We start from the raw sequence: 27,534 nt of genomic DNA on the forward strand, positions 1-27,534 counted from the left end.
GAAGATCTCAGGCTGGGGACCGGTTTTTCCACTTATCACTTCACAAGTCAGGGTTGCTATTTTTGCAGGTCAGAAGAAAATCTAGAGAAGAAAAAAAGACCTTTATGAACCTTATCGGGGGGATTCGGAGAGGTGCACACAGGTAAGCTGAAGCGGGAGGGTATTGTGGTCGGGATCTCATAATGGATTGTAGGTACAAACTGATGATATTCATGTCATTGTTGATGAAGATCCAGAAGACTGGAGAGCCCAGATCAGAGAAGCAGAGAAGCAGCGTATTCTTATTCTGATGAGATAATAGCTGGAATATGTAGAGGGGAAGGCAAACCAACAGTAATGCCGCGTACACACAAGCGGAATGTCCGACAGAAAAAGTGAGACGGAAGCTTTTCTATTCCGATCGTGTGTAGGCCTCATCTGACTTTTTTTTCGAAAATTCTGACGGACCTAGAAATGGAACATGTTCTAAATATTTCCGACGGAACCAATTCCTATCGAGAAAACCGCTGGTCTGTATGCTGTTCCGACAGACCAAAAACGACGCTCTGAAGCAAGTACGAGACGGAAGCTTTTTGCTACTGGCTATTGAATATCCTTTTTCTAGTCCTGACGTACGTGTTGTATGTCACCGTCAGACTTTGGTGTGGCCGTGTGTATGCAAGACCGCTTGACTGGAATTCCGTCTTCGAAACCTTCAGAGTTTATTCCGACGGCAAAACTGGTCATGTGTACGCGGCATAAGACTACACTTTCTATAAAACAAGAACCTACCATCCCCCTCCCCTCTTACCCGTATAGCTGGGTTATTCCCTAAAAGCACACTCACAATCCTGGAGATCCAGACACCATAGGGATCTGCCTCTTCGCCGCAGCACACCGGTCTTATGCCGCCATCTTCCTCTGACGTTACCAGGGGTGGCAGCTGTCATTTCCGAGTCATGTGCCGTAGAGTACTCGGAGCTACCTGGGATTTAAACAATTGGGCCTAGACCCCCAAAACAGTATTTCTACCCCCCCCCCCAGAAAAAAAGTACAATTCTGTTAGAGGAGGGGGGTTGCTAGTAAGGGTAAGGGTGCCCTTTAACGTAGATTTAAACCATATCCGAAGGGCATTTCATTTGCTCTGTGTATCATCAAAAAATACATGTAGACACTCCCCATCTTCATGTACATTGGCGATGGCTTCATGGCATTTCTCTGGGTGGGCTTCATTATGACAATAGGGGACTTTGCAATGTGTACCATTTGCAAATAGGGACAGAGGCAGCTGGTGCTCAATATTTTGGGAGAAAGGGGGTGGCAAATCAATGCCACCCCCCACAGGAGACGTATGGGAAGGCACGACCCCCCCCACAGGAGACGGGCAGGAAGACGCGCCCCCCCCCCTTGGGAGAGGGACGGGAAGGTGCCCCCCTCGGGAGACAGATGGGAAGGTGCGACCCCCCCCCCCACAGGAGACGGACAGCAAGACGCACCCTTCCCCTTGGGAGATGGACGGGAAGACGCGACCCCCCCCTTGGGAGACGGACGGAAAGGCACGACCCCCTCCGGGAGACAGACGGGAAGGCGCGACCCCCTCCGGGAGACAGACAGGAATGCGCGACCCCCCAAGGGAGACGGATGGGAAGGCCCGACCCCCCGTGGGAGAAGGACAGGAAGGCGCGCTCCCCGAGAGATGAAAAGGAAGGCACGACCCCCCCGAGAGGCAGACAGGAAGGCGCAACCACCCCCCCTAGGAGATGGACAGGAAGGCGCACCCCCCGGGAGATGGACGGGAAGGCACAACCTCCCCAGGAGATGGACAGGAAGGCGCGCCCCCCCAGGAGACGGACGGGAAGGCCCGACCTCCGCTGGAGAAGGACAGGAAGGCGCGTTCCCCGAGAGATGAAAAGGAAGGCGCGACCCCCCCGGGAGACGGACAGGAAGGCGCACTCCCCCGGGAGATGGCCGGGAAGGCACGACCCCCCCCAGGAGATGGACAGGAAGGAGCGCCCCCCGGGAGACGGACAGGAAGGCACGACCCCCCCACGGGAGATGGACGGGAAGGCACAATCCCGCATTCGGGAGACGGACTGGAAGGTGGCGGACGATCAGTGGCCTCCTTACCTTAGGAGGCAGGTGGCAAGGGTCCGAGGCAGGGCTGCCGTTCATCACTCCGGGGGCCGTTGCGTCTCTTCCTGGCTGAACAGGAAATGGGTCCTAAGACTCCCTAACCAATCAGGTCTCAGGACCCGCATCCTGATTGGCCAGGAGGAGAATCAGGAAGACAATTGTGTATATTAATTTGCTATTGTCACACAACTGGGTGGGCTCACGGCGCAGTTCTCTGCACCCCAAGCCCACCCTTTTTTCAAGCCAATTGGAGCCTCAGGCTCTAATCATGTGCTTCAAAAAAAAAAAAAAAAATTTAATGCGCCCAAAACCGAGATTAGGGACCGGTGTCATGGATTGCGGGGGGGGGGGGGGCGCTCCGTATCGATGGGCCACCACTGCAGAGATGCATGTGCTTGTATAATCATTTGCAACCTTAAAGTAGATGTAAACCCAATCACTACGCTCTCAAGATGCTGTATATTATTAAAGTGGTTGTAAACCCCGGTACACCACTTGTACCCGCAGGCTTGCCTGTAGGTACTGTAAATGTCTCCTAAACCTGCACAGTTTAGGAGATATTTTACCATATACCCTTGCACCAACGTCATTGGCACATGCACACTAAAGAACCGTTCCGCTTGTGCTGTTTCTTTAGCAGCTGTGCCGTGACCAGCGGCTCCCGCGTGCATGCTTGTGAAGTGACATCATCGTGGCTCCGGCCATAAGCCTCCGATCCCGCGAACCTGGAAATAACTGCGGGAAACATGTCGCCGGTCACAGCGCTGTGCGGGGGGCCGCTGCAACAGCTTTGATCTAAGGTATTTCAAAATGAGCTAGTATGCGATGCACACTAGCTCATTATGCCTTTTGTCTTACAGGATTTGTTTTCTTAGTTTTTTTTTGGGTTTGTAGAACCATTTTAACCACTTCAGCCCCGGACCATTTGGCTGGCCAAAGAGCACTTTTTGCGATTCGGCACTGCGTGGCTTTAACTGACTATTGCGCAGTCGTGCGACGTGGCTCCCAAACAAAATTGGCTTCTTTTTTTCCCCACAAATAGAGCTTTCTTTTGGTGGTATTTGATCACCTCTGCGGTTTTATTTTTTGCGCTATAAACAAAAAAATAGCAACAATTTTGAAAAAAAAAAGCATTATTTTTTACTTTTTGCTATAATAAATATCCCCCCAAAAATATATAATTTTTTTTTTATTTCCTCAGTTTAGGCCAATACGTATTCTTCTACATATTTTTGGTAAAAAAAATCGCAATAAGCCTTTATTGATTGGTTTGCGCAAAAGATATAGCGCCTACAAAATAGGGGATAGATTTATGGCATTTTTATTAATAATTATTTTTACTAGTAATGGCGGCAATCTGCGATTTTTATCGCTGATCATTTGGACACATTTGGCGCTATTTTGGGACCATTCACATTCCTGCAGTGATCAGTGCGATTAAAAATGCATTGATTACTGTGTAAATGTGACTGGCAGTGAAGAGGTTAACCAGGAGGGGGCGCTGCAGGGGTTAAGTGTGTCCTAGGGAGTGATTCTAACTGTGGGGGAGGAGGGGCTGTGTGTGACACGTCACTGATCACCGCTCCTGATTACAGGGATCTGAGATCAGTGTCCTGTCACTAGGCAGAAGGGGGAAATGCTTGTTTATATCAGCATTTCCCCGTTCTTCCTCTCCGTGAGACGATCGCGGGTATCCCCGCAGACATCAAGTCCCCGGGACCCGTGATCACACTCTCGGAGCTCGCAGAAGGGTTGTGCGCACGCCACCGTCGGCGCGCACGCGACCACATGCCGTAAAATTTAAGGGGACGTACCTGTACACCCATTTGCCTGTCCGTGCCATTGTGCCGATGTATATGTACATGCGGCGGCCGACAAGTGGTTAAAAAGTAATTTTCAAGCTTTTAAAATCTACAGCTTTCATTACAATAATTTAAATAAACTGCGCTCGGCGTCTAACAGAAAATGAGTCTGCAGCTCCCACCATATCCGAATACAAGATAAATACAAATACAAAAAACATAAAATGGTGCGCTGTCCCTTTAAATCTTCAGAGTGCTACACCTACCACAATTCTCACTCAACCGGCTCAAACATGTGCAGAAACAACGAGCTATTGTGCCAATATATCATCATTTTTTAAAAAAATCATAACTTTCTATGTGGTAAGCAGTAATGTTAGTGCTTTATTCACCACTACATGTAAACTAAAAAAAAAAAAAAAACACTCATAAATTTCATAAATCACCTAAAGTGCTGTAGTGCATAAAATAAGGTGAAAACATTCCACACTTATACTGATCTCCAAAAATAGTGCAAACGTATATAAAAGTCCATAAACGATAAAAGTTTAACCACTTCAGCTCCGGAAGGTTTTATCCCCTTCCTGCCTGGGCCATTTTTTTGCGATTCGGCACTGCGTCACTTTAATTGACAATTGGGCGGACGTGCGACGCTGTACCCAAGCAAAATTGACGTCCTTTTTTTCACACAACTACAGATTTATTTTGATGATATTTGATCACCTCTGCGGTTTTTATTTTTTGCACTATAAACAAAAAAAGAGCGACATTTCTGAAAAAAAAAAAAAAAAAAATATATATATATATATATATATATATATATATATATATATATATATATATTTTTTTTTTTTTTTTTTTACTTTCTGCTATAAAATGCATCCAATAAAAAAAATGTAAAACGTTTCTTCATCAATTTAGCTCAATGTGCATTCTACTACATATCTTTTGGTAAAAAAAAATCCCAATAAGCGTATACTGATTGGTTTGCGCAAAACTTATATCTACAAACTATGGGATAAATTTATTATTTTTGTCATTGTTTTTTCTGGTAATGGCGGTGATCAGCGATTTTTAGCGGGACTGCGACATTGCGGCGGACAGATCGGACACTAAGTGACACTTTTTGGGGACCAGCTACACCAATACAGTGATCAGTGCTAAAAAAAAAAATGCACTGTCACTGTATAAATGACACTGGTAGGGAAGGGATTAACACCAGGGGCAATCAAAGGGTTAAATGTGCTCTTCAAGGGGTGCTTTCTAACTGTAGGGGGGAGGTGCTGTGACTGGAGGAAAACAGAGATCCGTGTTCCCGCTTAGCAGAAACACAAGATCTCCATCTTCCTCCCTCACCGAACAACGGTCTGCCTTGTTCAACGGTCTGCTTCTCCTATGAACGATCGGCGGGTCCCGGCAGTCATCACGGCCACCAGACACGCTGATTGGCTCCAGCTGTGTCCAAACATAGTGGGAGTAGGTTAATAAATGATATTATTCCTGCGCTACCATGTACAAAACTGTGATGTTAGTAACGGAAAAGCAGCTTGCACCGAATAGGGTCCAGCCTGACCCCACAAAGAGAGATGAAATAGGTAGGGGTGGTGCTGCGCTAATCCTAATGCTCTCCACACTTACTAAGTATGGGTAAATAATGGTAATCAGTGGCTTAGGTATAAACACTCATGTCAGTGGAAAAAGGAGCCTACTGATCACACGGTGGCTGTAGGGCCTAGCGTGCTGTGTGGGATTGAACGTGAATATGTGAGAATAAACAGAAGTGTCTAATCACTCTAAAATCATAAGTATATAAATAATAACCCAAAAATTAGTGGAATCAAAAGAGGTCTCCAACGCATAAAGCAAACAAGAAAAATGGTGTATACAAAGTTACGCTGAGTGTCCGTGGAGATCTACAGTTGCTGCAAAAAGATATCTTATACCTACAGTGGGTACTTAAAAACATTACATCAAAATATTCAAATACATCAAACAGTGACTTATATGACAGCACCAACTGTATTACAATTAAAGAAAGTGACTTGTGCAATCTAAACACCTCTAATATTGTTTCAAACGTGCCATAAAATAAAAAAGGATGAAAATACAATGATGATAGGAACAAAAATTAATTCGAAGTGAACGTGCAATGTTATAATGAATGTCCATAGGGATCCATATAGGATATATTGTAGTATTCAATGCCAACATAAAGTGCAAAAACACAGGTTTGAAGGCTTCTCAAAGAAAGTGACTTGTGCAACAATAAAGTGTTCAAAAAATCCAAACAGTGATCTGTGCAATCTCAAGCAGCTTCAGATGCTTTAAAACATGCCAAACGGTGAGGAGATACAGACTGGATTGTATCACATAATAATAAGCTGAGGAAGAGATGTGAAGTGTATACAGGTGCTTTCCATGCAGATGCTCCTACACTGTAAGGTAATGGCCCCTTACCTCATTATCCTGAGGTTACAGCATATAATAAATCAGGCACCGCTGGTGTCTCCTGTGGGGGTGGCTCCTGCGCACAGCGCTGTCTCTCACTTAGCCTCAGATCATCCACATATATAGTAACCGAAGGGAAACAAGGATGCCGTATAGTGTAGTAATTTTATCCACAAAGCTTTATTATTAATAAAAGAATCGGTACTCACACAGAAAAAAAACGGGATTATGCAGTGTATCCACTATCGCACATTGCTGACAGTGGATGGTGTGCCTATCCCTACGCGTGGCGTCACGGCTCACATGGCTTCATCAGGGGATGCCACGCGTAGGGATAGGCACACCTTCCACTGTCAGCAGTGTACCGTCATTTTACTATACGATGGTCGGGAAGTGGTTAAAGTGACGGCATCTCATTTCTGCACTCTGGTTCTGGGGCGCCGTCACATGACGGCGCCCCAGAACTGCCGCTCTCGCTCGCCCAGGGCATTGATCCCGGTTGCGTCGTGTTCCTCAGACACAACGGGACCCCGATCTCGGTAGAGAGATGATGATGCAGCCTTTTACCCATGTGATCGGCTGTGTCACATGTAAACAAGGAAGTGCCCTTTGTCCACTCTCCTTGGCTCACATTGACAGAGTGTGAGGAGAGGAGAATTGATCAGCGGCATCTCCTCACAGGGGAGACCTGTGCAAGTAATCAGGGCACTAATCATCAGAGCTCTGATTACAGTACAACACCAGCAGTGCCCAATAGTGACACCAACCAGTGCCCATTAGTGATGCCAGTCAGTGCTGCCTATGAGTGCCACCCATCAGTATTCATCAGTGCCGCCTATCAGTGCTCATCAGTGCTGCATATCAGTGCTCATCAGTGTGGCATATTAGTTTCTCCTCATCAGTGCCACCTAATCAGTGCCGCCTCATCAGTGCCCATAAGTGCCACCGCGTCATTGGCTGACAGCTGATCACGTGGTAAGGGGTCGGGATCGGCCCCTTTCTCCGATCTGTGATCATTCGAGTGTCACAGAGCACGGCACGTACCCCACAGGGGGCACGCAGGCAGCTCATGCACGGGAGGACGTCTATTGACACCCTCCAGGCAACTAAGGCCTGCAGTAAAGCTGGCATTTGGCTATAGCGCAGGCAGGAGGAGGTTAACCACTTGCCAAATAGCCGCCGTCATTATACTGCGGCCGGTCTGCGCAATCCCGCAAGCCGTCGTAGCTATACATGGGCTCGCGGGATCTGATAGCAGGCGTGCATGTGTTGCTGGAGGTGCGTGCATGCTCCGCTGCACTGCGGGGGTGCCAATGCTCGTGGCCGGAGGCAGAACAGGGATGTGTGTGTGTAAACACACACACACATCCCTGTTCTGTTCTGAGAGGAGAGACAGATTGTGAGTCCCTAATAGCTAGGAACCACGATCTGTCACGTCCTCTAGGTCAGTCCCCTCCCCCTACAGTTAGAAACACACAGAGAGGGAACACAGTTAACCCCTTGATCGCCCCCCTAGTGTTAACCCCTTCACTGCCAGTGACATTTTTACAGTAATCAAAACATTTTTATAGCACTGATCGCTGTATTGATGCCAATGGTCCCAAAAATGTGTCAAAAGTGTCCGATGTGTCCGCCATAATGTCACAGTCCCGATAAAAATCGCAGATCGCCGCCATCACTAGTAAAAAAGAAAAATAATAAAAACGCCATAAAACTATCCCCTATTTTGTAGATGCTGTAACTTTTGCGCAAACCAATCAATAACTGCTTATTGCAATTTTTATTACCAAAAATATGTAGAAGAATACGTATCAGCCTAAAATGAGAAAAAAAATGTGCTTTTTTTTTTTTTTTTTAATGGGGATATTTATTATAGCAAAAACTACAAAATATGGTGTTTTTTTCAAAATTGGCGCTCCTTTTTTGTTTATAGCGCAGAAAATAAAAACCGCAGAGGCGATCAAATACCAACAAAAGAAAGCTCTATTTGTGGGAAAAAAAAAGGACGTCAATTTTGTTTAGGTACAGCGTCGCACGACCGCGCAATTGTCAGTTAAAGTGACGCAGTGCTGAATCGCAAAAAAATGGCCTGGTCAGGAAGGGGGTAAAACCTTTCGGAGCTGAAGTGGTTAAACCTTTATTGTTTATGGACTTTTATATACGTTTGCACTATTTTTGGAGATCAGTATAAGTGTGGAATATTTGCACCTTATTTTATGCACTACAGCTCTTTAGGTGATTTATGAAATTTATGAGTGTTTTTTTTTTTTTTTTTTTTTTAGTTTACATGTAGTGGTGAATAAAGCACTAACATTACCGCTTAGAAAGTTATAATTTTTTTTTTTTTTTTTAATTAAAATTATTGGCACAATAGCTCGTTGTTTCTGCACATGTTTGAGCCGGTTGAGTGAGAATTGTGGTAGGTGTAGCACTCTGAAGATTTAAAGGGACAGCGCACCATTTTATGTTTTTTGTGTTTGTATTTATCTTGTATTTGGATATGGTGGGAGCTGCAGACTCATTTTCTGTTAGACACCAAGCACAGGTTTTTTGTTAGTTTATTTAAATTATTGTAATGAAAGCTGCAGATTTTAAAAGCTTGAAAATTACTTTTTAAAATGGTTCTATAAACCCTAAAATAAAAAAAATAAAAAAAAAATAAGAAAACAAATCCTGTAAGACAAAGGCATAATGAGCTGGTGTGCTTACCTTAGATCAAAGCTGTTGCAGCGGTCCCCGCACACCGCTGTTTTAAAAATAAAAAATGGGGATATTTAGTATAGCAAAAAGTACAAAATATTGTGTTTTTTTCAAAATTGTCGCACTTTTTTTTGTTTATAGCGCAAAAAATAAAAACCGCAGAGGCGATCAAATACCACCAAAAGAAAGCTCTATTTGTGGGAAAAAAAGGATGTCAATTTTGTTTGGGTGCAACATCGCACGACCGCGCAATTGTCAGTTAAAGCGACGCAGTGCCGAATCGCAAAAAAATGGCCGGTCATTCAGCAGCCAAATCTTCCGGGGCTGAAGTGGTTAACTATACAAAATAACAAAAAAAAAAAAAAAATGACATCTACTGGAGACAGTGAGAAATCACAAACCAACTTTAAATGACACTAGAGCTAAAAATGTTTTTTTACCTTAATGCATTCCCTGCAATAAGGTAAAAAAAAAAATGTATGTACTATTAATAATCCTTTCTTATATAAAGATTATTTGCATTATTCCCATACTGGTGTGCATCTATATATATGGTTAATATTATATGCTGGTTGCAGTATTTCTTCTACCAAGAAATAGTTTGATTTGATTACTGAATAATTTCCCAGGAAGGGAATCCCTTCTGTGTCCTCCCCCTTTCACTGCCCCTGCTGTACATGGCTGATTCTTCTCCCCTCTCCTCCTCCCTACATCATCAAATGCAGGAGAAAGTAGGGGGCGGGGCTAGGCTCCATAGACACAGAGCTCAGGAGCGAGCAAGCACCATGTGCCTCTCTAGCAATCGGCTTGCTATGGGGACACACGAAGAAGAGCAGGAGCCAATGTCACTAGTGGGGGACCCGAGAAGAGGAGGATCGGGGTCGCTCTGTGCAATACCAATTACACAGAGCAGCCTGAAGACCGAGAGCTGAGCAACCAGTGGTCTTTGATCACTCAGTTCTTGGTCTTAGAGCGGGCACGGGACAGATGCAGATGACACACCAGCAACCAGCCAATGGAACTCCATAGCAGATATAACTCACCCTGGAGCTCAGTATATATAGTCTGGTGACGGGCACAGTACCCAGGTCCAATCAAAGTGATGGCGCTCTAGAGCACTGTGATGTGGACAGTTCTAGAGTAAAGGAGACTCCATCACTTACCATGTGATACACCTCCCAATCAGCCACTCCTCTTTATGTTAGTCTACCACATTGTACAGACTTTATCTTGTTTTCCAAGGCTCTGATGAAGAGGGAACCCTTCCAAATGCGTCAGCCTACCCTTCAGCACTTGCCCTTGCATGGGCATGTCTAAGTTTTAATGCATATTTTGTAACCTAGTTTTTATGAACATGTAGTAACTTTTTTGTATTTATCTACTTTGTATAAGAATAAATTGTATCATCTTGATTCAAGCGTTAGATCACGCACCTTCCGCCCCTTTCTTTCACTCGACAGATGCAGCATCCTCTAGGTGAGTATAATTTTTTTTTAAACCCCATACTTCCCATACTTCAAAAATCCACCAGTGGAATTTAAACTCTTTATAGATAACTTTGTCCTCTTTGTGGCCATCGTAGGAAGCACCATAAATATTATATGATGGAGGAACATACAGCTAATATCAGAAGCAGGAAAGTACATTGGTATTTTCTATTCTCTTTACAGAAAGTGTTGAGAACTGTCTTTATTATCTGTCGATGCTGAGGTCCAGGACTTCTGAGGTCTCCTTGGGTTGGACGGGAGATGTGTCAGAAGAAGGCATCGGTAGGGATCTTCTCCAGAGAGCATGCCAGCTGCTATAAATGGTTGATTGATTTCCTTCTGGACTCATCCCTGGTGAGAGATGTCAACTTTTTCTGCATATCAAATAAATCCTTGAATCTCACAAAGGAAATACACCAATGTACATTTGCTATTCTCTACCACACCAAGAACAGAGGAAGAATTAATGTCACTGATGTAACAGATTCTCTGTACGATGAAGAGCTCCAAGCTTTATCAGAGATCTTGGGTGAGAGAACTAAACTTTCTTTAAACTTTTTGTGGTGATTGCTGTACTGAGATTTAAACTAGTCAAAACTTCCTTCTGTAATGTGGTAACCACAGGGAAGCCCAAAGCCATTACTTGACCAGAGCCACCTAAATTTCCTTCTCCACCATACATATTCATGATGTAGCACCCTCCTAGTGTAGAGTAGGCTGCTATGTAAATTGGGTTGATTAATTGGGGCTGCTGAGTGCCTCACAGGCTACTTCTCTGTTGCTTCCCCCTTTCTTCAAGAGAATTCTGAAATTGTAGTGAATATTTGTGGTACTCCACTCAATCCCTGGGGGATGGGAGGGGGTGTACTGTTGGTGGCAAGAGAACCCATACGTAGTCTTAGGCCTGAGCAGCAGGATGCAGAGATCCTGGGTCCAGTCCTGCTGGAAGAGACATCTGTGCATGTGGGTTCAACCCATGGGGCAGAATTCTACAAGAAGCTATTGGAAAGCCGCAGAAGACCCAGCTAGTCTTAGCTTGGGGGGCCTATTCACAAACTTGAGTCCAAGGATCAAGTTGGTTGTGGAGAAGCTCACTGAAGAGAGGCCAGGAGGAAATTGGTGGAAAGGAGTCCAGCTGTCCTATGGTGGTGTGAGTCAACATCTCCCTCACTTGGAAGATCCTGATGGATATTGGCAGGAGGATGATCCTGTGGCTAAGTGCGTAAATGACCCCAGTGCTGGAGGAAAAGTGTGTAGCTTTTAACTCTGGAATGAGTACAGGTCATCGACAGCATAGATATCCTGCGGGACATTGAATTTTGTATTGTGCAGCTAGAAAGTTGAGGAGTCCCCAAGTTATTCAGTTCTACAATTTATTGAGGTTTATCATGCTCCCTCTCCCTATCCAAGTTTATTATCCCAATAAAAACCCCAAAAGAAAGACCCTAGACTGTTCTTTGGAGCCAGTAGAAGAAAATGCTGTGTGCCTGGCTGTGGGTGCTCTAAGTAGGGAAAGAGGACCAAATTCACCAGCGGCTTCTACGGGGATGCTCTACAATTAGATCTGCATTAGGTCATTTGTATGTTTAGCAAAACACATTTCCGTCTTTAATTGAGCTAAGAACAGTGTGGCACAGTTACCCAGACATTATTGAGTTGGGGAGTGACATACAGTAGAGTATATAGTACATAGAGAACAAACATCTTCTGTACAGGTCTGTGAAATGGTATACCGTAATACTAAATGAATGTTCAATAAGGAATTCATCTTCCTACAGGAAGAAAGAATGTGGTTGTGGTGATTGATGATTTGGAGGACACCAGTGAAGTGCAGAAGAATGCGATCCTGAAAGATCAGCCCAGTATCGGTAAATTGGCCCAGGATCTTCTCCTTTTTGGAAATGATGATAAGAGAATGGCAAAAGTATCCGAAACTGGGAAAAGCCATCAACAGCTCAGAGGCATCATCAAAGGTAACCAATTCATCTATGGAATGTTGTTTTCAGAAAAATGTACACTCTAATGTCCCCACCACACACACACAGACAAGCTACGGCCACATGTGTGTGTCATTTATTAAACCTACCAGAATGAACCTGTTTTGTGGTCAGATACAGGCCCCACATACAAGGAAATCCACACAGAATATTAAAGTCGATGTAAACCCTAACTGGATGACATTGAGTTTTCTTTATGCTCTGTGTGGCTTAACAATTGATATTCCTTTTAAATTGCAATACAGTGGAACCTTTGATTATGAGCATAATCCGTTCCAGGAGAATACTTGTAATCGAAAGCACTCCTATATCAAAGTGACTTTCCCCATAGAAGTCAATGGAAACAAAGATATTTTGTTCCGGATTGACTTCTATTGCATGCAATACCGCATGTGGCCAGAGATGGGGGAGGGCGCCGGAGAGCCTCGGAAATACTCGGGGATATACTTTGGGAAATACTCGGAGTATTTCCAAGTGATTCTGAGAATTTCCGAACGGCTCTGAATGGCTCCGAACCGGCGCCCCCGCACCTCTGGCCAAATGCAGTACTGCACAACCCATTAGCTTAAATTCTGCTTGTTTTGCGAGACAACACTCGCAAACTGAGTCATAATTTAAAAAAAAAAGTTGCTCGTCTTTCAAAATGCTCGTTAACCAAGGTTCCACTGTACTTGTTGCATGGTATTGCTCAGGGAGGGTTTCCTGATGGTGACAACCAGTGGCGGGCGCTCCATTAGGGGTACAGAGGCGCTGCTACCCTAATCCATGCACCCGGCCCCTAATCTACATGCAGGGCGCCGGACGCATGGATTTCAATGGGGTTTTTTTTTCTTTAAGCACATGATTAAAGCCTGAGGCTCTAATTGGCTTCAAAAAAAGGTGGGCTCGGGGCACAGAGCACTGCATTCACCCAGTTGTGGGACAATAGGGAATTAATATTCGAATAATTTTGTTTTTCGTATTTTCTATTATAAGTATATTATTAACCATTATTATAGTTTTTATTATTATTTATTAATAATAAATAATAATAAAAACTATAATAATAGTTATAAACTATTGGTATTGGAATTTCCTTTCAAATTTGGCTAACTGTAATGCCGCATACACACGAGCGGAATTTTCGTTGGAAAAAATCTTGGATGTTTTTTCCGACGGAATTCCGCTCAAGCTTGCCTTGCATACACACCGTCACACAAAAGTTCTCTGAACTTTCGACTGTCAAGAATGCAGTGACGTACAACACTACGACAAGCTGAGAAAATGAAGTTCAATACTTCCGAATTGTATCCGAGCATGCGTTGGTTTTTTTGCACGTCGAAATTGCATACAGACGTACGGAATTTGCGTCATGAACTTTGTCCGTTGGAAAAATAGAGAACCTGCTTTCAATCTTTTGCTGGCAGAAATGCTGCCAGCAAAAGTCCGATGGAGCATACACACGGTCGCATTTTCCGACCAAAAGCTCTCATCGGTCTTTTGCTTGCGGCATTTCCGATCGTGTGTACGCGCCATTAGTCAACTAATTTATCTGAAGTTACGAATCATCCAAAATAAAGAATGGCGCATCTAAACAAATGGAACGTAATGAATACGAATGCATCCGAAGTTATGAATTATCGAAATAACGAAAGACGATCATAACGAATGATCCAATAAACAAAAAAAAAATGTTTTCGCAGTGCACATGTCTAACCAGGGCCTTACTATCATAACTGGAACTCAGTGTAGCACTACAGACTCAAAAAAAAAAAAAAAGGGAGATTGATTCACCAGTTCCCTCACCATGGATGGGAAAATGTAGAGAATAATGAAAGACAAAGAGATTAAAGGTTTCTGAATTCTCTGTATTGAATTCCTTTCTTTTTACCTTTTACAGATCACAACAGAAGACTGTGGGTAAGTCACAACAGCGGATGACAACTTTTATCTGTGACATCACAGTGAGGTCATTCTTTGTAATCCACAATCTGACATTAGAATAGTTTCCTGTAGCCCATCACCTGACACTGGGATGGTATTCTCTAACCCATAATGTAGCATTGGGGTGATTTTCTGTAACCCATAACCTGAAATTGGGGCAGTTTTCCATCACCAACCTGACATTGGAGCAGTTTCCTATAACCTAACTGTAATGGAACTGTCCAGCACCCAGCTTAGGTGCTTCTGCCAAGATAAAGCTTCCTCCAGTCTGGACCCAGGAACCAGGTATTATAGCTGAGCACCCAAGGAATAGACGACACTAGCTTAAGTGCAAACTGGAACTCCCTTTATTGAAAATTCACAAAGAATATATAGCACACAAGATCAGGTAGAGCCTGATCACATTACCCTAACAATACAAATTGTAAACTGGAATATAATTAACTACTTGCCACCTGCGCTATAGCCGAAATACGGCTACAGTGCGGGCCTTAATTGCCAGGAGGGCATCCATGAACATCCTCCCAAACAAGCGCTGTCTGCTCGTGCGCACCGCGCTCTGTGATCACTGAGTCTATGAGACTCAGCTGATCACAGATCAGAGTAAGGGGTCGATCCCGGCCCCTTACAACGTCATCAGCTGTCAGCTACTGACGGCTGATCACGTGATGTAAACAGAAGCTCGGTAATTTTTTTCCCTCACGCTGACAGAGATGTTGAGATCTTCTGCCCATTTGCACAGAGGTGAAGATTTAGTGAAAGTCGTTTTTATAGAAGAGAGATATTCCACTTTTTTTTGGTGAGTTGGTGGTCCAAAATTGACTACAGGGGCTCAGGGATAGTCAGGTTGGAAATTGCATATTTATTGACCTATGTAGACAGTTTAGCATATAAGCGGGAGTCTTATATGCTAAGTGGTGGATGAACCGAACACCCCCCGTTTGGTTCGCACCAGAACCTGCGAACGGACCGAAAATTTGCACGGACGTTAGAGCCCCATTGACGTCTATGGGACTCGAACGTTCGAAATCAATAATGCTCATTTTAAAGGCTAATTTGCATGGTATTGTCCTAAAAAGTGATATATATGGAAGTTTGGGACTTTAAATGAGGTTCAAGACATGGTGGAGATACGTATAAAAAAATCACATGTTTATTAACATGGAAAATGTGTAGGTGTACATGCATGGGTCATGGGATAGCACATAATATACATATACACTAATGAACGGTTCTTCTAAGTATAATCCCCACCCTATACTTAGTTCCCCACCACTGCGCCTCGGAGAGTCAACCTAGATATTGACTATCACCGGTTGGTATAGCCTAACTCTAGCTGCCACTTAGTGTGTATAAGATAAACATAAATATTTAAATCTGTGACGTGTCACTGGTGCAATACACCCCACGTGTAGAAATAAACCGTGGCGCTCCCTCCAAAACTAATCCCACCTCTTACAGTGAATTACCTAATCTAGTGAACACCTCTTTACAGGTGTATCCTAAAAAAATAATATAAATAAAAAATAAAAATAAAAATAAAACACCAAAAACAGAGTACATAAAGTGACTAAGTGCCAATACTGCTCTTATAATTTGTATACATCAATCCCTGTGTAGTGACAACACAAAAAAAAGTGTAAACCATCAATGCTAATAACAATCCCTATGTATCACACAATCGCTATGTGACTATAACAAAAACTCTGTGAAAAGTTCACACACATGTACAAAGTGTCTGTGATCGTGATCAAGAAGACATCAAGTGTGCCACAGCAAGTCCTTTTTAATTCCAGGGGTGTAATTATCTTCTATCAAGTCCTTCCACCACACCTGCGTGTTCAGTGAACCCTCTCCCAGTGAAAAGCCACTCACCAGCTCCTCATGCCTCCACTCTCGTATGAGGCTTTTGTTATAGTCACATAGCGATTGTGTGATACATAGGGATTGTTATTAGCATTGATGGTTTACACTTTTTTTTTGTGTTGTCACTACACAGGGATTGATGTATACAAATTATAAGAGCAGTATTGGCACTTAGTCACTTGTACTCTGTTTTTGGTGTTTTATTTTTATTTTATATTTATATTATTTTTTTAGGATACACCTGTAAAGAGGTGTTCACTAGATTAGGTAATTCACTGTAAGAGGTGGGATTAGTTTTGGAGGGAGCGCCACGGTTTATTTCTACACGTGGGGTGTATTGCACCAGTGACACGTCACAGATTTAAATATTTATGTTTATAATATACATATACAACATGGACATAGGCAGCACATGATCGTATCAACTTGGAAAATAATGACAATATGGCAGTGCATATATATAACATGGTACATCAAGGATGCAAGGTAGTGTCAGCTTAAGAACACATGACAGTGATAAGAAGAATTGAGCAATTCCCATGAGTTCCACATACATAAACACAAGTCAAAAATGCGGTACACTGAATATAACATAATATGAGTACATGAAGCACGATTGGTAAGGGGATAGTTGATAAAGTTGATTGCTAGTGGTAGTGTATGTCGGCATCCTGGATTTTCCCGACGCGTTTCGTATTTACACACTCATCAGGGGCGGATGCTCCCGAATATCTATAAAAATGTATATAGAAATTATTAAATCTAATATGAGACTAAATTTTAGATGGAGTGGCAAAGGAGCCCATCCAAAGTACTTACATAAGCAGAGTGGTATACAGTAGGGGTATATTGGGTGTGAGGCCAAAGCAACCAAAGAGATGTCCGTCCCGGAAGCTGGGGTATATGGGGCCGCGTATGGCTGAAATAGGGTGCACAGAGCTTCCTCAGAATGGATAAATCGCTCTATATCACAAGCCATGGTACAAAGGGAGGTAGGTGATGGAAACTGCCATGGAATCTACATAGATAAATAAGAATCTAGTTTAAGTATTTAGGTAGTACTGACTATTTTAGTGATATGGCAACTGCCATTGGTGTTACCTGGTAGCGTGCACGGAGGGATGGAGAGTCCTACTGCCTTGTGATGTGTGCTAGCTGTGAAGTTCGTGGCTGTGTGCAAGCGGCGTGTAAAGTACACGCCGCACAGCCGCACGCTGGCTTCTACCGATGTCACGCCGGCTCAGCACGTGTAGGGAGGGGCCTCTGCCTGGGCGGGATGATACCGCCCCCGGCAGGGGATGACCCTCCCAGCTATGGTAGCTAGGATGGTGGTAGTCGTGCCTCACGCGATGACGCACAAAGTGACGTCAAGCGTGAGGCACGTGGCGCCGATGCGCTGTGGTTGCCTTCCAGGACCCCCGAACCCCCGTCTTGAAGGGCGGGAGGAAGAGGGAAGAGGGAGGCACACAGAGCGCATCGCAGCTTCCGGGATGGGACAGCAAAGGGATGCCTATGGCTTCATGGGAAACCAAATAGCCCTGTAAATAGTGCAATGCCGCATAACTGCTGGACATGGATATTATGTTCCAAGCAGAGTAAGGCCCCAAAGGCAGCGCGTAGCCAAATGGAGCCAAACGACCTCCACCTGAGTGACAGGGGAACACTGCCAGCTCAGTCAAGAAACCGCCATCCCTATATGCAGACAGAAAAGAGGAGGGGGACTGTGTAATGACACAGGTGAGGACTTTAAATGAGGCGCACATAAATTGCGCCTCCATCCCTGGTACAAAGTGATATATACGGAAGTTAAATGAGGTTCAAGACATGGTGGGGATACGTATAAAAAATCACATGTTTATTAACATGGAAAATGTGTAGGTGTACATGCATGGGTCATGGGATAGCACATAATATACATATACAACATGGACATAGGCAGCACATGATCGTATCAACTTGGAAAATCATGACAATATGGCAGTGCATATATATAACATGGTACATCAAGGATGTGAGGTAGTGTCAGCTTAAGAACACATGACAGTGATAAGAATAATTGAGCAATTCCCATGAGTTCCACATACGTAAACACAAGTCAAAAATGCGGTACACTGAATATAACATAATATGAGTACATGAAGCACGATTGGTAAGGGGACAGTTGATAAAGTTGATTGCTAGTGGTAGTGTATGTCGGCATCCTGGATTTTTCCGACGCGTTTCGTATTTACACACTCATCAGGGGTGGATGCTTCCAAATATCTATAAAAATGTATATAGAAATTATTAAATCTAATATGACACGAACATTAATAATTAAAAGTACTAATTTTAAAGGCTTATATGCAAGTTATTGTCCTAAAAAGGGTTTGGGGACCCGGGTCCTGCCCCAGGGGACATTTATCAATGCAAAAAAAACTTTTAAAAACAGCCGTTTTTTTCGGGGAGCAGTGATTTTAATGATGCTTAAAGTAAAAAAAAAAAAAAAAAAAAAAAAAAGAAGAAATATTTCTTTAAATATCCGTACCTGGGGGGTGTCTATAGTATGCCGGTAAAGTGGCATGTGTTTCCCATGTTTAGAACAGTCCCTGCACAAAATTTCATCTTTAAAGGAATAAAAGTCATTTAAAACTGCTTGCGGCATTAATGTAATGTCGGGTCCTGGCAATATGGATGAAAATCAGTGAGACAAACGGCATGGGTACCCCCCAGTCCATTACCAGGCCCTTTGAGTCTTCTATGGATATTAAGGAGAACCCTGCACCCAAATTAAAAAAGGAAAGGTGTGGGGCCACCAGGCTCTATATACTCTGAACAGCAGTATACAGGCGGTGCAAACAAGACAGGGACTGTAGGTTTGTTGTTAAGTAGAATCTGTTTGTAATTTTGAACGGGTACATTTTTAACGTGTTTAGCTCCAGCCAAAAAATCTATTTTAAGCTTTTTGGAAAACATAGGGAAGGGTTATCACCCCTGTGACATTTGTTTTGCTGTCTGTGCTCCTCTTCAGATGATTTCATCACACTTTTTGTCCCAATGACAAATGTTTTTTGAAAATTTGGGGTTTTTATTGAAACAAGGATTGGTGATAAAGCATCAGTGGAAAGGAGAAAAGTTTTTCCCATATTAACTCTTACAGGAGAGAATTTCCCTTCCTAGGGGTAGATTTCCTCTCACTTCCTGTTGTCTCCTTCCGTTTGCAAGTAGGAGTCGTTTGTAAGTTGGATGTTTGAAAGTAGGGGCCTCCCCTATATACTCAGCAGAAATTTGGGCCTTAGGTGTTGTTGTGGCCACAACACTGTAAGACCTCACAGGGCCCTGCTGTGAAATATTAGATCAAGAATTGTAATTACATGCCCCTGTTGAACAGGGCCAGAAAAATTGGGCCTTTGGTGGTGGTGGTGGTGCTGGTGCCACAACACTGTAAGTCCTCACAGATACTCTTGGTGGGCGCAGAAACGGGACCTGCAGTGAAATATTAGATCAAGAATTCTAATTACATGTCCCTGTTGAACAGGGGCAGAAAAATTGGGCCTTAGGCACTGGTGCTGGTGCCACAACACTGCAACCCCTCACAGATACTCTAGTTGGAGCGCAGGAACTAGCCCTGCTGCAAAGAATTGCATCAAAAATTGTAATTACATGCCCCTGTTAAACAGGGGCTGAAAAATTGGGCCTTAGACACTGGTGCCACAACACTGCAACCCCTCACAGATACTCTAGTTGGAATGCAGGAACTAGCCCTGCTGCAAAGAATTGCATCAAAAATTGTAATTACATGCCCCTGTTGAACAGGGGCTGAAAACTCAGGCCTTAGATACTGGTGCTGGTGCCACAACACTGCAACCCCTCACAGATACTCTAGTTGGAGCGCAGGAACTAGCCCTGCTGCAAAGAATTGCATCAAAAATTGTAATTACATGCCCCTGTTAAGCAGGGGCTGAAAACTCAGGCCTTAGATACTGGTGCTGGTGCCACAACACTGCAACCCCTCACAGATACTCTAGTTGGAGCGCAGGAACTAGCCCTGCTGCAAAGAATTGCATCAAAAATTGTAATTACATGCCCCTGTTAAACAGGGGCTGAAAAATTGGGCCTTAGGCACTGGTGGCGGGACTGGCGGCGCCCAGAACCAAAAATGTTCTTACAAGCTATCATCATGATCATTGAGGAGGAAAAGGATAATTACTCAGTATAATAGGATAGTCACTCAGCATCAACATAGGCAGTCTTTGAAGGGATCTGACATTTCAAAAAAATGTATTCGGTTACATCAGCATCAGGTGCTTGGTAGCTGGTGGTGATCCAAGACTGATTCATTTTTATGAAGGTCAGTCGATGGACTGAGTCGGTGGACAGACGCACCCTGTGATCAGTTACAAAGTCTCCAGCAGCACTGAATGTGCATTCCGAAAGAACGCTGGATTCAGAACAGGCCAGTAGCTCAATTGCATACTGTGCAAGCTCTGGCCAGTGATCCATCCTCAAGACCCAGTAACCCAGAGGATTTTCGGTGGGAAAGGTGTCCAAGTCAGATCTTGCCCCTAGGTATTCCTGCACCATGTAAAACGACGCTGGCGATGGTTGCTGGAACCGATCATACCTTGGGTCTGCGGACTAAAAAATTGTCTGAACGCATCGGTCAGACGGCCACCTTCTCCACCGCTCCTTCTTTGACTGACCGAAGCCTCAGCAACACGATGTCCAGAGACAGGAGTTTGTAACCTCCCAGTCTCTGGGAACGCGTTGCAGAGACCTTTCTGCAAGGCCTCCCGAAGATGTTTCATCCTCTGCTCCCTCTGCGACGGCAAGATAAGGTCCGCAACCTTACTCTTGTAACGTGGATCAAGGAGGGTTGCCAGCCAGTATTGTTCCTTCTCCTTGATACAACGAATACGAGGATCCGCAGGCTTTGCAGGATCAGGGAGGCCATGCAGCGTAGGTTTGCTGAGGCATTCGGTCCGGAGTCCTCTGGGTCACTAAGGACGACATGATCCGCAGCCACCTCCTCCCAGCCACGTACAAGTCCATGTGTTTCTTAGGACTGTAAATGATCCCTTAAAGACTCCTGCAGATGCTGAGTGCCAGGCTCCACCTCCATACTGACACAATCCTCTTCCTCCTCGTCCTCTTCCTGTGTGATCGGCGGGCACGCAGGAACACTGTCTGGATAAAGATGGCCTTGAGAGCTAAGGAACTCCTCCTCTTCCTGCCTCTGTTCTGCCTCAAGTGCCCTGTCCATTATTCCATGCAGCGTGTGCCCCAACAGGTGGACAAGGGGGACAGTGTCACTGATGCATGCACTGTCACTGCTCACCATCCTCATGGCCTCCTCAAATGGTGACAGGACAGTGCATGCATCCCTGATCATGGCCCACTGGCGTGGGGAAAAAAAAAACAAGCTCCCTTGACCCTGTCCTGGTGCCATAGTCGCACAGGTACTCATTGATGGCCCTCTGCTACATGTGCAGCCACTGCAGCATGGCCAACGTTGAGTTCCACCTGGTGGGCATGTCACAGATTAGGCGGTTCTTGGGCAGGTTAAATTCCTTTTGGAGGTCAGCCAGCCGAGCACTGTCATTATATGACTGGTGGAAATGCACACAGACTTTCCTGGCCTGCCTCAGGACATCCTGTAAGCCCGGGTACCTGCCCAAGGACGTGAGCCAAACAGGGCACATGGGTCATTTGTCCCTGTCGGAGGGCGGAGAGGAGGTTGGTGCCATTGTCGCAAACCACCATTCCTGCCTTAAGTTGGCGTGGTGTCAACCACCTCTGAACCTGCCCCTGCAGAGCTGACAGAACCTCTGCCCCAGTGTGGCTCCTGTCCCCCAAGCACACCAGCTCAAGCACCGCATGGCATCTTTTGGCCTGCATACTTGCGTAGCCCCTTGAATGCCTATGGAGCACCGCTGGTTCAGAGGACAAAGCACAGGAAGAGGCAATGGAGGAAGAAGAAGAGGAGGGGGTGGAGGAGAGAGGTGTGTCAGAATCATTAGTAGTGGTATTTTGGAGGCGTGGAGGAGGAACAACCTCCAACACTACTGCACCTTGTCCTGCATCCTTCCCAGCTGCCAGCAGAGTCACCCAATGCGCCGTGAAATGTAGGTCACATCCCTGTCCATGCCTGCTGGACCACGAGTCAGCAGTAATATGCACCTTACCGCTAGGGATGAGCCGAACACCCCCCCTGTTCGGTTTGCACCAGAACTTGCGAACAGGCAAAAAATTTGTTCGAACACGAGTTAAAGTCTATAGGACACGAACATAAATAATCAAAAGTGCTAATTTTAAAGGCTTATATGCAAGTTATTGTCATAGGGGACAAGGATCAATGCAAAAAAAAGGACGTCTTTTCGGGAGCAGTGATTTTAATAATTCTTAAAGTGAAACAATAAAAGTGTAATATCCCTTTAAATTTCGTACCTGGGGGGTGTCTATAGTATGCCTGTAAAGGGGCACATGTTTCCCGTGTTTAGAACAGCAAAATGACATTTCAAAGGATAAAAAGTCATTTAAAACTACTCTCGGCTATTAATGAATTGCCAGTCTGACAATACACATAAAAGTTCATTGATAAAAACGGCATGGGAATTCCCCACAGGGGAACCCCGAACCAAAATTAAAAAAAAAAAAAAAAATGACGTGGGGGTCCCCCTAAATTTCATACCAGGCCCTTCAGGTCTGGTATGGATATTAAGGGGAACCCCGGCCAAAATTAAAAAAAGGAAAATGGCGTGGGGTCCCCCCTTAAAATCCATACCAGACCCTTCAGGTCTGGTATGGATTTTAAGGGGAACCCCGCGCCAAAATAAAAAAAAACGGCGTAGGGTCCCCCCAAAAATACATACCATACCTTTATCTGAGCATGCAACCTGGCAGGCCGCAGGAAAAGAGGGGGGATGAGAGAGCGCCCCCCTCCTGAACCGTACCAGGCCACATGCCCTCAACATTGAGAGGGTGCTTTGGGGTAGCCCCCGAAACACCTTGTCCCCATGTTGATGGGGACAAGGGCCTCATCCCCACAACCCTTGCCCGGGGGTTGTGGGGGTCTGCGGGCGGGGGGGCTTATCGGAATCTGGAAGCCCCCTTTAACAAGGGTACCCCCAGATCCCGGCCCTCCCCCCTGTGTGAACCATTTCACAGAAAAACTGTCAAAAATGTTAAAAATGACAAGAGACAGTTTTTGACAATTCCTTTATTTAAATGCTTCTTCTTTCTTCTATCTTCTATCTTCTTTCTTCTATCTTCCTTCGGTTTCTTCCTCCATCCTCTTCTTCTGGTTCTTCTGGTTCTTCCTCCGGTGTTCTCGTCCGGCATCTCCTCCACGGCGTCTTATCTTCTTCTCCTCGGGCCACTCCGCATCCATGATGGCATGGAGGGAGGCTCCCGCTGTGTGACGCTTCTCCTCTTCTGATGGTTCTTAAATAACCCCTCTGATGCACGGGGACTTGACGGGGACTTCCCTGTGGCATTCCCTGTGATGTTAGAGGGGGGTGGGGTCACCCGTTACGTAACCCCGCCCCTTCTGAGGTCACGGGAATGCCACAGGGAAGTCCCTGTCAAGTCCCTGTGCGTTATTTAAGAACCATCAGAAGAGGAGAACCGCCACACAGCGGGAGACTCCCTCCATGCCATCATGGATGCAGAGTGGCCCGAAAGAAGATGATGACAAGAAGATGAAGAGAAGAAGATGGAGAAAAAGAAGAAAAAGATGGAGAGAAGCCTCACACAGCGGGAGCCTCCCTCCATGCCATCATGGATGCGGAGTGGCCCGAGGAGAAGAAGATAAGAAGACGCCGCAGAGGAGATGCTGGACGAGAACACCGGAGGAAGAACCAGAAGAAGAAGAAAAAGAAGAAGAAGATGGAGGAAGAAACCGAAGGAAGATAGAAGATAGAAGAAAGAAGAAGCATTTAAATAAAGGAATTGTCAAAAACTGTCTCTTGTCATTTTTAACATTTTTGACAGTTTTTTGTGAAATGGTAGGGGTAAGTACCCCCTTACCATTTCACACAGGGGGGAGGGCCGGGATCTGGGGGTCCCCTTGTTAAAGGGGGCTTCCAGATTCTGATAAGCCCCCCGCCCGCAGACCCCCACAACATTTTGGCCGGGGTTCCCCTTAATATCCATACCAGACCTGAAGGGCCTGGTATGGAACTTAGGGGGACCCTCCACGTCTTTTTTTTTTAATTTTGGTTCGGGGTTCCCCTGTGGGGAATTCCCATGCCGTTTTTATCAATGAACTTTTATGTGTATTGTCAGACCGGCAATTCATTAATAGCCGCAAGTAGTTTTAAATTACTTTTTTTCCTTTGAAATGTCATTTTGCTGTCAGACTGTTCTAAACACAGGAAACATGCGTCCCTTTACAGGAATACTATAGACACCCCCCAGGTACAACATTTAAAGGGATATTACACTTTTATTGTTTCACTTTAAGCATTATTACAATCACTGCTCCCGAAAAAACGGCCGTTTAAAACTTTTTTTGCATTGATCCATGTCCCCCGGGGCAGGACCCAGGTCCCCAAACACTTTTTATGACAATACCATGCATATAAGCCTTTAAAATTAGCACTTTTGATTTCTCCCATAGACTTTTAAAGGGTGTTCCGCAGCATTCGAATTCGCCGCTAACACCCCAAATTGTTCGCTGTTTAGCGAACTGGCGAACAGCCGATGTTCGAGTCAAACATGAGTTCAACTCGAACTCGAAGCGCATCCCTACCTACCGCTGACCACCCTATCCAGCGAGGCATGGACATTGCCTTCCACATGCCGGTAGAGACCCGGAATCGGCTTCTGTGAGAAAAAGTGGCGTTTGGGTACCTGCCACTGAGGAACCGCACATTCCACAAACTCACGGAAGGGACAGAGTCTACCAACTGAAAAGGTAGCAGTTGAAGTGCTAGCAATTTTGCCAAGCTAGCATTCAACCGCTGGGCACGTGGATGGCTGGGAGCGAACTTCTTTCGGCGGTGCAGCAGCTGGGGCAGGGAAATTTGCCTGCTACATTCTGACGTTAGGGTACCGAAAGCAAATTGCCCACAAGTACTTGGCTGTGACACACCTAATTCTATACCTTCATTCCTCTCAGTGCAGGTCTCAGAGAGGACTGAAGGTATAGTGGGGTTGGAGATCTCAGCTGATGAGGAGCAAGGAGAGGTCCTCTTTGTTCTTTGGTGTGGGTCTTTTAGATACACTTGCCAACGAACTGCATGGCAGGACAACATATGTCTGGTCAAGCATGTGGTGCCCAAGTGGGAGATGTTTTGGCCACGCGAGATACGCTTGAGACATATGTTGCAAATAGCAGCGGTGCGATCTGATGTACTTGTCTCAAAAAAGGCCCACACCAAAGAACTTTTGGAATAACGCGCAGAGACAGCAGCGCCCAGCACATGTGGAGCTTTGGGGTGTGATGCAGTCAGTGTGCTGCCCTTAGGCTTGCCCCTGGAGGGTATCCTGCCTTGTTGGTGATGTGCCTCCTCCTCCTCCTCCTCTCTCCTATCAGGCACCCACGTTGAGTCAGTGACCTCATCATCCCCTCCCTCCTCATCACTGGAGCAAACCTGGCAGTATGTTGCAGCAGGGGGAGCATGACTGCCAGATTGCTGTCCTTCTTGGGCACCCCCTCTGTCCGTGCTCATGTTACTGCCTTCATCGAGCTCAGTATCATCATCAAAGGCCGCGTTGGCAGCTGCTTTGCCAGACAAAGTACCCTGAGCATGGGTAAGAGAGGATGAGGAGGATGAGGACGGCTTGGTCATCCACTCGACCAAGTCTTCCGCATGTTGCGGCTCAACACGGCCAGCTGCCGGAAAAAAGGCCAAGCTTGTCCCACGGCCAAGTGCTGATGAGGATGTACTGTCTCCACGACCAGCACTGTTGCCTCTAGACACAGAGCCTGTTTGCCCTCTTTTATTGGGTTGTGACTGTCTGCCTCCCCTTGTTGGCCTTCCAGACATACTAATGGCCTGCAGTGAGATGTAGTTGCACTAAGCTGGGATATATATATATCTATATAGATATATAGATATATGTCTATATAGATATATATCTATATACTGATACTGCAGCTAGCAAAATCAACTGCCTGCCTGTAGTATGAGAACACCACCAATCTTCTACAGGTAGCTTTAGATGAACACTGTGCAGAGGTCGCACTACACTAACTTGTAGCTTTAGCTGAACACTGTGAAGAGGACGCACTACACTAACGTTAAAATAATGTAGCTGCCTGTGGTAGTAATAGGATCAAGAAAACACCACCAACCTTCTACAGGTAGCTTTAGCTGAACACTGTGCAGAGGTCGCACTACACTAACTTGTAGCTTTAACTGAACACTGTGAGGAGGACGCACTACACTAACTTGTAGCTTTAGCTGAACACTGTGCACTACACTAACTTGTAGCTTTAGCTGAACACTGTTCAGAGGACTAGAAAGTTAGATTCTAGAAAGTTATAGAAACATATATTTATTTGCTAAACTATTTATTGGGTATTATGTCTACAGTACATTAATGTCATGTCTGTCCTCTTTTTCAGGTCAGAGAATGCAGCAAATACAAATGGCTTATTCTGACCATTTTCTTCATTGCTTTTATTTTCCTGTTAATTGCGTTGGCAGTGCACCTATTTCTTCATTATCCCTACAAGAGATTGCACATAAAAGGCACACATAAACATGCCTGACAACATAGATACTCAACTTCTTGTATCGTGACATAATCCTTCTCCTAGAACAGGCATGTCATACTAAGTTGCAGGCACTTTCTATATATATAGATATAGAGAGAGAGAGAGAGAGAGAAAGATTTTCTGAAGGTGGTGGGTGGGTAGGAACATGCTGGAGCAGCTGGAAGGCTGTCTGATGATGGTGGACACATGGTGGTCATGAACAGCAGTGAACCTGGTTAGACTGATGAAGGTATTGGGCAGTAGGTTACACTGCTCTGCATCTCCCTAAGCCTCTTTCTTGGGCTATCATTGCAAATTTTATTTGTCCACTATTTATTTCATAATCAGATCTGTTAATGTTCGTCCCACAAAGGTGTGTTAGCCTCTGCGGCTCATTCTTGGACTTGAGTTTGACATGCCTGCTCTAGATGAACCCAGTGTCTTCATAAAAACATAAATATATGCTGAAGTTATAAAAAATATATATATTACAAAATAAAATTGTTACAAATGGC

At 44.9% G+C, this 27,534-nt stretch overlaps 1 protein-coding gene across 2 annotated transcripts; it reads left to right on the forward strand.

Moving 5' to 3' along the window:
- LOC141148163 (uncharacterized) lies at positions 1–27,534 on the forward strand. Of its 2 annotated transcripts, none has more exons than XM_073635346.1 (5): positions 1–142; positions 10,733–11,078; positions 12,328–12,522; positions 14,426–14,445; positions 26,888–27,534. In XM_073635346.1, the coding sequence occupies exons 2-5, from the start codon at positions 10,811–10,813 to the stop codon at positions 27,032–27,034; spliced, it is 630 nt and encodes a 209-aa protein (XP_073491447.1). In that variant the 5' UTR covers positions 1–142; positions 10,733–10,810; the 3' UTR covers positions 27,035–27,534. The 2 variants fall into 2 exon arrangements, with proteins under 2 accessions (XP_073491447.1, XP_073491448.1); XM_073635347.1 differs by lacking the exon at positions 1–142 and adding an exon at positions 10,488–10,538.

This window comes from Aquarana catesbeiana, linkage group LG06, assembly GCF_042186555.1.
Source record: "Aquarana catesbeiana isolate 2022-GZ linkage group LG06, ASM4218655v1, whole genome shotgun sequence".
NCBI classification, from domain to species: domain Eukaryota; kingdom Metazoa; phylum Chordata; class Amphibia; order Anura; family Ranidae; genus Aquarana; species Aquarana catesbeiana.

Bases quoted from the DNA above. Each gene is read 5' to 3' on its own strand.
- LOC141148163 (XM_073635346.1), top strand. From the start codon at position 10,811: ATGTGTCAGAAGAAGGCATCGGTAGGGATCTTCTCCAGAGAGCATGCC. The intron at 11,079-12,327 runs GTGAGAGAACTA...ATCTTCCTACAG, and splicing joins AGCTTTATCAGAGATCTTGG to GAAGAAAGAATGTGGTTGTG. The intron at 14,446-26,887 runs GTAAGTCACAAC...CCTCTTTTTCAG, and splicing joins ATCACAACAGAAGACTGTGG to GTCAGAGAATGCAGCAAATA.